Raw genomic sequence first — 11,809 nt, forward strand, 5'->3', positions numbered from 1 at the left:
TTAGCATCCAATTAATTCACATAAATATAAATCACATTTTATACAAATACAACATTCGATTCAACATATTTACATGCTCAATTAAGTTACACGAACTTACCTCGACACTTGTTCGCATATATAGATCTACTAATCCGAAACTTTCTCCTTTCCTTGATCTAACTTTGAATTTGAGTTATCCGGATCTATATAAATGAATTTAATCATCAATTTATCACATTTCATATTCAATTGGACTCAATTTACATCCTAGGAAAAATTACCATTTTGCCCCTAAACTTTCCATAAATTCTAATTTTGTCCCTAGGCTTGAAAAATGAAATTCATGCAATTTACTCCCTATTCCAAGCCTAACCAAAATTTCAATATACAATTTATAGAACATGTATTCCATAAATTTCAGAATTTTTCTTCAATTTTCACAACTTTACAAATTAGTCCCTAAATAATGTTTTCATGAAAAATCACTTTGTAAAAGATGTTTACCTATCAACAACCTTTCATTTTCCACCATAACAGCATATTCATCCTTGGCATAATTTCTATACTTTGATAACTTTTCAAATTAATTCCCCAAATAAATAGAGTAAACTATCCCGGTTTCAACAATATAAAAATTACTAAAAACATGAGAAGAAAACTTACCCAATTAAGCTTGATTAATTTCTTCTCTCTCTCCTAGTGTTTCCATGCAAATTTTGGGGAAGATGATATTTCTATTTAATTTAATTATCATCTTTAATTTTATCACTTTTCAATTTAGTCCTTAGCTTTTTCTAATTTTTTCGTGGATGAATCATAAAAAATATCTACTAACTTTTGATTAATGGTCTAATTACCATATAAGGACGTCAAGTTTTGAATTCTATAGCTATTTGATCCTTCTAGGTACTAGAATTCAACTTTTGCATTTATGCGATTTGGTCCTTCCCGTAATTAAGCACTATATTGATAAAATTTTCTTATTAGAATTTTCACATGATATTCCTATCTAAATGCTAACCATGAAAAAATATAAAAATAAATTTTCTTTCCGGTTCAGATTTGTAGTCCTGAAACCACTGTTCCGATTTCACTAAAAATGAGCTGCTACATCTATCTTTTGGAAGTCATCCACTCCGATGCCCAAGATAAGACATCTCCCTAATTGGATGTGATAGATGACATATTAGTCTTTCAATTGGTTTGCACATTTCAATTAGATTAAGGATATGTTTAGGTTCACCTACTAATACAAACTGTCTTTCCGTACTACGATCTAACCATGTCATACCGCTTACTATCAATTTAAACAATAGATAACCAATGAAAAACATCTGATTATATTATGCTTTACGTGTAAAAACCATTTGAGGATAACTATACAATGAATATTAATATAATCAATGAATTTGTTTTATTAACCAACCTGTTCGAAAAACTTACAAGTGTATATTGACGAAAATATTGCACTTAGGGTACCAAATCCATCATGAACCTAGGTTCGCTTGTGTTTATGTATGAGTCTTAATGTGTTGGTAGTGACTTGTGTATATTTGTGAAATTGTGAACCTGACAAAATTGTCTATAAGCAAGGATAGAGGAAAGACAAAACTTGTTTAAAGCTTTCAGCAAATCGGTGAGTGTTCAAGGATCGTCATTTGTATGTATAAACGATAGTGTTAATTGGGAGTTTAGGACTTTATTCCAAGTTCTGAGAGTAAGACTTCTTTAAAACTTTGTTTTATGAATGTATTTAAATGTGTGTTTTTATAAACATTGATATGCGAACTCTAAGTTGCGAGCTAATCATGAATAGTATTTCGCGAGCTCACCATGAATTGTGAGCTCATGTTTAAATAAATGTTTAACACTATAATATTTATTAATCATTGGATATAATGGCATGTTATAGGATTGTGAGTACTCACTCTTATGTGTTATGATTTAGGTGAGAGGCCTTAGGACAAGTTAGGTGAAATGAGGGAATCTTGAGCCAAGCTCGATTCAATGGATATGCTAGTGTGAAGGATAATGTTAGCTTAATGGTACACTTATGGGATAATGAGATCCGCTTATCCAACAAAAAAGAACATATGAACAAGATTGTGTTTTCCAAATTATTGTGTTTTACCATTTTAAGCTAACTGATAGTAAGTATCCGTAAACCAAGATTTACGTAAGTATGGTGAACCCAGTTCGCAGTTCAGTAACTTTGTTAAAGCTTTTGTTAAACTTATGTTTTGTGCATGCTATGTGGTTCTTCCTGTACATTCACTAAGTTTGCAAAAGCTTACACACTCTTTTCTAAACACTGTAGAGAACTAGATCGCATGGTGTATAGTGGCGAAGCGAGTGATCCAGACGAGGCATAAACACTAAATAGGTGGTACAAATGAACTTTGGACTAAAAGGTAATATGGGACTCTACTTGGGCGTGGAAATATCTTTCTCTCTATTGGCTTAGCTGATTGTTCCAAGACTTTGTTTATTTATTTATTACAAGATCATGAAACGATAAGACTATAAATATATTCCTAAATGTTAAGTATGTCAACTTTCTATCGCTATGAACCCTTAATAATTTTTTACGTGCAAAATAGGAGATACCCTGCAATGCGAGTTCGCAGACTCTAAACACAAAAGGATCATCTGCAAGGCCTACCCTATTTTAGGAGACTTATTCTGTGAAGACTAAGAATGCGTGAGCTGTGCAAGGGAACGTGAAGTTAAGCTTTTGCAAACAATGTAGGTTCATATACTACTACTACTACTACTACTACTACTACTACTACTACTACTACTACTACTACTACTACTACTACTACTGTGTCATGAAGTAAGCGACGTGAGTTCGTGAGCTTGTCTTTTTTCAAATCTGAACATATTTGTACGGTCTGTTGGAGGTTCAGTTGGAGTTCGACCGAAGAGTCATTTAGGTGGCCAATATGGCGTTCCATAGCTCGGGTCCGACGACTGAATCAAGTTTAGGGTGTTACAATATGGGTAATAATGAATTCATTAGTTGATTCGTTAAGCACTATAAAATTATGTTCCTCCTATGCTGTAAATAGTGCTAAAACTACAAAAAAAAAGGATCGAGTAAAAGCTTTAAATCAAATCCATATTCTTTTATAGTTGGTGTGTATTAATCTATAGAATGCACTTGATGGATTGACCTATATGAGTGTGAAGTAGGGTTGTTTCTATGAGATTTATGGCAGAGCCTCATTCTTTATCAAATCCATATTTTTTGTAAGCATGTGTATAGCCTATTAGCACACAATTGCGTCGAACAACAATACTTTAGGTATAATGTGATTGGTGAGAATTTTAATTTAGGCGAAGAATTCTTAATTAATAGAAAATTTATGTTTCACCAATTATTCTATAAATTATGTCTCATTCTTTCTAAATTTGGTTCATATCCTAAAAGACACTAGAGTCAATGCATTATATCTAAATAGTAGATACTGAGTAAAACTTTATCCCTGGTTCTTTTGAAATGTACGAGGGATTGTTGGAAAAATTGAAATATTTCAAAAGAACCAAATCTCACATTCCTTAAACCTTGCTACCCTTGTTTATAAATCATTATACTTTATTAGGTTAGTAAGAACCAAGTTGAGAGGGTAGACTCACACGCATGAGAATTAGGCTTGAATGACCAGTGTAGTGTGAATCCATGTGATATATTGAGGTGTCTGACCTCTTTATTGAATTTTTTAGAGTATGAGACAAATAAATTACTTGCGTAGTAAAATTTATATTTAGCCAAGCCCAGATTCATTGAACATTTTTTAAACTAATTTTGGCAAAGTTTAAGTCAACTTATTTTTATTATTTTTAGTCACTAAAAGTCTTATATATCTTATGGCTCATTTCACTCTAAACAAATCTTTACGAACTCTATCTTCTTTTTTTTCTCACTCATTCTCTTTATCTTTTTGAAATTGCTAAATATTCCTTTTCTGATATGATCTGTTGTTGATTCTTGCTCATATTTTATAACTGAAAAACTCGGATACGTTGTATATCTAACATTTCGTTAACTTGGTACAATATTTGCCCAAACGGTTTTCAATTTGGAAATGTCAACTATAAAACAAGATGAAACCAAATATTTCACACTAAAATCCCCCATTTAGCATGGGTTTTATGTCCAAAACTAGATTACTATGGATTCCCTGTTTTTCTTTCCGCCTTAGTCAATTTTTATTTTTACTAGCTGAAGAAGGCTAAGGGCTCCAAATTTGGCACTAACGGATTCCGTGAAGACTTTAAATACTGCCCATTTTATCATAGTTTGGCACTTGCGTTGCATTGATAATGAAAATTTCAGTCTCTGCTTCTAACTTTGGACATAATTGTATTTCTTCCCGCTGCAAACATGAGAAGATTCATTCCATTTGCATATAAATTCTATAATCCATAAACTTTCTAATGAGACCATCTGTAAACAACAAAAATTGCTAAAAAATAGAGAAAAGAAAAAAGAGAGATTCTTTTTGCTTCCCTTTACATGCAAAAAGGAAAAAAAAAAGGTTACAGAAATCAATAAGAATCAAAAGCAACACTAGTTCTTTTTGTGACAGAAGCATAGGTTCTACTTCTTTTAAACAAAGAATCTTGTTTCTTGTTATCAACAGGAGCTTCATCTTTTTCGTCAAAATCATCACAAGGCTTATCTTCATCAATTCTCCCCATCCCCACACTGCTACTCTTTGGCAACCCTTTCGATGATCTCATCTGCTTCAATTGTTCTTGCATGAACATCTCTATTTCATTCCTATGTCCCAAGCTTCTAACCGATGCAGCCCTAATAAGGTCTCTAAGATCTTCATTATCATGGCTAGATGTGGCAGAGCTTGCACTAAAGCTCCTAGGCAAGCCTGAATATTGGCCTGAGTAATCACCACTGCCTTGCCCAAAGCTGACCCTTGAAGCACAGCTTGTCATGCTTTTAACATAAAGATCCCTAGCTTTGCCCAAGGCTCTGAAAGGAATTGTGATGAATCTCACCAACTTGTTATTGGAGTGCCCTTTTCTGCTCATTCTGTAAGTTCTAGAGAAGCAATAATTTTCGGGGATTTGATTAAAAGCAATGAAAAACAAAGAAATTTGGAGGGGAAATTAAAGAGTTAGGTAAGAGAGGTAGAGTTGATTGAAGGTAATTTACTAATTAGTATATCTTTGGAAGGCTTTATAAGGTGGTTGAGTGAGACTGAAACTTCTTTAAATGGAAGGAGTCGGATGCTTTGTTGGATTTTGACCGATTCCCAAGCACGCTGGTTTAGACAATCAAAACAACCAGATAAGAACAAGTATGCCTTCACAAATCCCACATTTTTATAACTATAGATATTTTTTAAAAAGATATTTTATATTTATGTTATGTTTGCATGCTTTTCATTTATTTTGTGTTTTATATTTTTTAATTTGACTATCAAAAATATTAAATTATTAAAAATATTAATTTTTAATAATTTAATTTTTTTATGTATGTTTGATAATCTAAAATAAAAATAATTTGATAAAACTTTTTTAACAAAAGAGTGTGAAAAATAATAAGTAGATAAGAGCTACTCATCAGTTAATGAATAATATTTTTAATTAATTCTATTCTATTTTATTATTTTAATATTATATTATTCTATAAAATTTAGATTCAAAATTTGATTTTTGTTTAGCATAAAGTGAAATGTTTAAAAATTAAGGATAAAATGTAAAATTATATTTTTTTTATAATTTAAAATCTATATTTAGCAAAAAATTTAATAATTAATTTTAAATAATTTATCAAACAATTTTATAAAGTACTTAATTTTTCAACACTTATTTTTTCAGTACTTAATTTTTTTTAGTTTATCAAACATCACCTAAGTTAATATTTTATGTATTGATAGTGTCCTTATTGGTAAAAATATTATAGAGACCCTTGTACTTGATGTCAAATTGTATTTCGCCCATAATATAAATATATTATGCATAATAATTTTTTTTACTCATGAATGCACCATAATTTAATATAATTTATTTAATATTAATAAATAAGATAATCACACTATTCAAAATGAAGTTTGGTGGATTTAATTTTAAAATTATTTCTAATATGTATAATCTTTTCAGTAATAATACATAAACCATACACGATTATTACATTAAATATAAATTATTGTTTATAATATCGTTTGATGGTTAGAAAAAAAAAAGGAAAAAAAGACGGCCGTTGATTGAACAAGTTCATTTGACTGGAAAAAACTGTTAGACAGTTTGACTTTCAATTGCCAAACGATGACGGTACCGTTTAGTCCTTTCCCAATTCCATCTCTTTGCCCAATTTTCAACGGGTTTACCTGGCCTGCCCTCTTTAGAGGACCTTATTTATTTTTTTAATATGAAAGTGAAGGCCATTTTTTTTAATATTAGAATTTAATATCTTAAATACAATACAGTTATATAATTCAAAAACATATATAAAAATTGCATATGAATACGAAAATGATTTTATACAATATCTTCAAAATAATATAATATAAATAAATGAATTATTAAATTTAATGACAAATGAATAAATTTAGTGTTGGCCTCTAGGAGCTTAATTGTTAATTGCCTAATCCAACGATTTCTAAGTATAATTATGAGTAAATTTATAAATAATATAGGTATGATTAATTAAAACTAAAATTAATTTAATATAAAATATAACGGACTGAAAATAAATAAAAAAATATTTAAATCTAAATAAGAATAAATTTGAATACAACCCATACATGATTGGACTTGTAATCAAAATAATTTGAGAGACATGATAAATATGGTATTTGAGCATAATAAGAATTAAATCAAGACTACCAAAATCTCAAGATCTTAATATTAAGAAAAACAATCATACAGTCTTTAATAACCAATTTTACTACTATAATTTTTTTATATTATTTATGTTTGTTTTACTATACATATTTGAGGTTCATAACTATTTCTCTCAACAATATCATCTTTAAAATTTAAATACACATTTTTTCTTAAGAATATAATATATTTTATCACTACACAAAATATTTATTGATTACCTAACTATTTTAAATATAACTTTAAAATAATCTCACAAACTATCCAAGAAATCCTCATTAAAAGTTTTCACATATAACTACATGAAACGTACGTTTCTTATTCAAATTTGTTTGGTGTGAAGATATTAATAAATTTAAGTCCACTTGACTTGATGATTAAGATAATATTGTATATCAAAACTTTTGATTATTAAGTTTAGCCTTTTATGGACTTGTTTTCATAAATAAATTGGTAACATGATTTCTGTTTAATAGCTTAAATGGTAATTATAACAATAATTTGACATAATTAAAAAATATCATCATATTCAAAATAATCAAATTTAATTAATACAAGTATAGCACAAGCCTTTAAGCCAATGGGAAGTTTTAATGATAAAATTGAAATCGGAAAATTTTTAAAATTTTATACTTAAATTTCATTTTAATTTAAATTTCACGTATTTCTTTAATTATAATTATTTGAAATATAAATTATAGTCGTAACTTTTTAAACATGTATAAAGAACAAGAAAAACTAAAAGGCCTTAAATTTAAGGGGAAAAGCGGAGTTTCGTACCATACCGGCATCGATCCAAAGAAAAGTTCCAAATGTCAAAATAATTAAATTGCTTTTATTGAGTACCCTCGCTTCTAAGCCACAATGCCTTTGACAAGAAAATGTAAACCAAAAAAAAATAAAAGGTCAAAATATTCCATGAGTCCCTTGTTCTTCACAATTTTAGAATTTAGTCTCTATACTTTTATTTTTAGAATTGAACCTTTTACTTTTCAAATTTTAAATTTCAAGTCTAATTATTTAACATTTTTACAGTTTTTGTTAAGTTTATTGATGTTGCATTTTGAAATTTAAAAAATATTCACTTAATAGCCATATAACTTAAAAATTACAATAAACCTGAATTTAACAAAATAAGTTTAACGGTATTAATAACAAAACTTGAATTTTGAAATCTGATAAGTAGAAAAATTAAATTCTTAAAAATAAGAATACGTAAACTAAATTCCAGAGAGGAGTACAAAAAATTTATAGGTAAATAAAATATTCAAAGGAAATTAAAATGAAAAAAATTCCCTTTTGGCTTGGATTTAGGGATGGCAAAAAATAAATAAAATCTAATGGGTTTTGACTCAATCTGATCAATTAGGGTTGGATTTTTTATTTTGACAAGTCGAGTTCAAATCAGGTTAGATGGAATAAAAAAAAAGTCGAATCGAGTGGACATTAGATTTGAGATAAATCCACCCATACTACTCGAAGGCTTTTACAAAAATACTCCTTAATATATATATCCATGCATATTAAATTATAGTTTTTATGACTCTAAAATGTAATTCAGTCACCATTATTGTGTAGTATTCGGTATTATGAAGAAAATTCATTTTCTAATTTCCTCATAAAAACATGGTATTTTCTTCGCAATGACGATATTTACGTCGTTATTAAACCCTAAAAGAGAAAATCAGTTTCGGAATTAAATTTATCAACCACGTTATGACGAGGCTGCTTCATTTTCAAGCTTCTAAAACTGCTTTACTTTGGTGTTCAAATTTATAATAATTTCTCTTTTCAAAATTAAAAGTCAATAATCATTAAACGTATATTTTTTCTTGATTTCAGATTTCAGACGGCAAATCTTATATTTGAATTTCGGTACTTTCTCTTACCATAAACATATACTAAATTTAGTTTTCAATACTATATTTATTAAAATATTGATATTTTAGTTCTAATGGTTAAATTATTGTTGGTTTGATACATTATTGGGTATTTAAGTTAAATATTTTTTTAATATAGTACTTATGTTATTTTTTGGTTCAATGTTTTATTTATATTTATCAAAAGTTATATATTTTAGTAGTTGAACATAACAATGTTTAATTCAAATTCTAGAGTTCATTTTGATGAAAATTCATAATTAATTGATAATATTTGCAATCAGCTTTCATCAAATTAACCCTAAAATCAGGATTAAATCACATTCATAGAACTGTATTTGACAAATTAAGCATAAAATTAAACAAATTCTCAATTAACACAAAACTTATTCTTTTAAAAATCATGAAAATTTTAAATTTAATATTATTATCAATTAACTTTCATCAAATCAACCTTGAAGCTTGAATTAAACATTAAAAAGTTAACACCGTCACATTTTTGCATCAAAATATAGAACTTTTGTCAATTACATGTACTAAATTGGATAAAAAATAACATAAGAACCACATTAGAAAAATATGTCAAACTTAGTTACCAAATGATATATTAAGCCTTTAATTATTATTATACCATGTGTTTTAGGTACAAATCTTATTATAATAATATTTTCATTGATTTATTATATTAAAATATAAAAAACCCTCATAAAATTATAGTTTAATTTGTGTATCAAATGACATTTAAAATAAATATATATTAAAAAAATGCCTTTTGAATTGCATGATTTTATCATATCAGGATATCATTATATAATTGAAAATTGAATTCTTAAAATATTAGTTATAAATCTAAGAGTAAAAAGAATATTTATTAACTGTAGATATCCTAAGTGGAAAAAAAGAGAGGAGAAAGTTGGGGTTTGAAGTAGGATTTCTGTTAGCTTTTATTGCGGAGAGTGATAAAAATGAAAATAGATTTAAATTGTAGTGTTTAAAATAAATTTTTTATTCTAAATGTTTAAAATAAAAGTTTATGAAAATTGGACGATTATATATGTAAATTTTATCCAATATAATGATATCATAAAAAAATTCACGTGTGAAACATAAATCGATATTGAATTATGTTTTATTTAAAAAAAAAACGAAATGGTCAAGAATATATGATGTAAGCTAGGTCTCATCATGCAGTTAAAAATTGTGTCTATTCTCTAAACTCTTATCTCATCAAATAAAGAATACAAAGAAGTATAAAAATTGGTTTTCCATGTAAAACAAACCCATAAATGATTAATTAAACTATTACAATAGTGACAAGTTATGTATGATCCAACTATTTTCATCGAAAATCAAGCAACCGATGTCTTACACAATTACTTTTCAATATTATGAAATAGCAAAGGAAAGTCCACGCCTACTCATCATATATATAATGAACATAAAAAAAAAAACAATTTTAAAATCTTGTTTGACTAATACTAGTAATAATAGAGGAATAGAATTGTCCAATATTTATGACTATTTCTCAAATTTTGAATTGAATTTGAATTCAAAACAAACCCAGCTTTTTCACATTTGCATTTCCCAATAATCTAAAGGAGTTGCTGAAATTATGTAACCTATTTATTCACTTTTTTTTCATAACATTTCATTCTAAGAAAAATATTATAAGCACTAAAGAAATAAGTCCAGTATAAGTGTATAATTGGTAAGTACAAATTAAAACAAAACAACCAATAAGTTGGAGATAAATCACATAAAATACAGAGACAAGACTCAAAAAGATTGAAACCCATATTCAAGGAAAGAGCAAACTCCACGTGAATCAAGCTACCATAGCCACTAAAGATGAGTAAAGGCGAAAACCTTCACCTATATGTTGGTGTTCAACCATCAGAGTGAATAGCCAACATGATGCATAGAGCCCCTGTTGCAATGGGCATGTCTCTTGTCAACCTGAGACAACAGGTGTGGATAACTCATGAGAAACAGCAAACCCGGTATACCTAAAAGACTGCAAATGTGAACCATAACCTTACATGGTGGCATCCTCGAAAATACGAAAACCTTAAGATGATGCATACACCAAGGAAAAAAACCACAAGGCAAAGGAGGGCTAGAGGTGCCATAAACAAAACAATGAATTATTCTTTCGAAAAGGAGCCACTCACTCCCATCGCGTCGGCACCCATAGGACGGTGACGACGTTGGTGAGAAAAAGGCCACCAAACTAAAGGAAATGAGGGATCAAAAGGGGAAGAGAAAAGAAAAGAAATAGGGAAGAGAAAGGTAGAAGACGAGGGGCAACGGCCAGCCAAGGTTGCTCACTTGAGAAAGAATGAAAACCTTGCTGCCAACCATACAAGAGAAAAAGGGATGGAGCAAAGAGAAAGGGGAAGAGAAGAAAAGAAAAGGTAGAGAGGGAAAAGAGTGAAAAAGAATGAAAGGGAAATGAGAAGGGAAGAAAATGGGTGATAGCATGCCAAAAGGCCACTACTTTCGTCGACTAAAAACAAAAAAGAAGGTCCCCTTGAGAATACAAAATGAAAGAGGAAAGTAGAGGGACCTTAAGAGAAAAAGTAGCTTTTAACTATTTTCTTGCAAGTTGCGATTTACAAATTTTCACCTATTTTTCATATTTGAGTGGATTTTAGGATAAATTATGCATATATGCTAATTTTATTTTTTAATTGACCTTTAGGTCAATTTTTTTAATTTAAGAAAATAGACTGATTTTGGAGAGAGAGTGTGAAAGTGCACCCAACTGGACATGCTTTTACACTCTCTCATTGTTCTCTTTTTTTTAAGGTTTAGGGTTATAGTTTTTTAGATTAGTAATTAGGGTTTAGTGTTTTAAAAGTGGAATTGAAAAAGTTTATAGTTAGATTTGAAGATTCAGGGATGCAATAACGTGTCTTAGAATACATATATTTCATACGTCATGTCGGGATAAGACCATTACCTCAAAAATCCATCCTATAAAGTCACGTTTTGGGGTGGCAGTACTTGATACGGCCACGATTCAAAGTTTAAGTAGAGGTCCCAATCGACTATTGTGATACGATCACGAGTTTGAGTATAACCGGGGGCCAGTTGAC

At 28.9% G+C, this 11,809-nt stretch overlaps 1 protein-coding gene across 1 annotated transcript; it reads right to left on the bottom strand.

Moving 5' to 3' along the window:
* Positions 1 to 4,387: 4,387 nt before the first annotated feature.
* LOC107917005 (uncharacterized) lies at positions 4,388 to 5,296 on the bottom strand. Its single transcript, XM_016846394.2, has one exon. The coding sequence runs from the start codon at positions 5,032 to 5,034 to the stop codon at positions 4,534 to 4,536; it is 501 nt and encodes a 166-aa protein (XP_016701883.1). The 5' UTR covers positions 5,035 to 5,296; the 3' UTR covers positions 4,388 to 4,533.
* Positions 5,297 to 11,809: the final 6,513 nt, after the last annotated feature.

This window comes from Gossypium hirsutum, chromosome A01 (assembly GCF_007990345.1).
Source record: "Gossypium hirsutum isolate 1008001.06 chromosome A01, Gossypium_hirsutum_v2.1, whole genome shotgun sequence".
In the NCBI taxonomy this organism is placed as follows: Eukaryota; Viridiplantae; Streptophyta; class Magnoliopsida; order Malvales; family Malvaceae; genus Gossypium; species Gossypium hirsutum.

Coding starts and splice junctions, on each gene's coding strand:
- LOC107917005 (XM_016846394.2), bottom strand. CDS start 5,034: ATGAGCAGAAAAGGGCACTCCAATAACAAGTTGGTGAGATTCATCACA.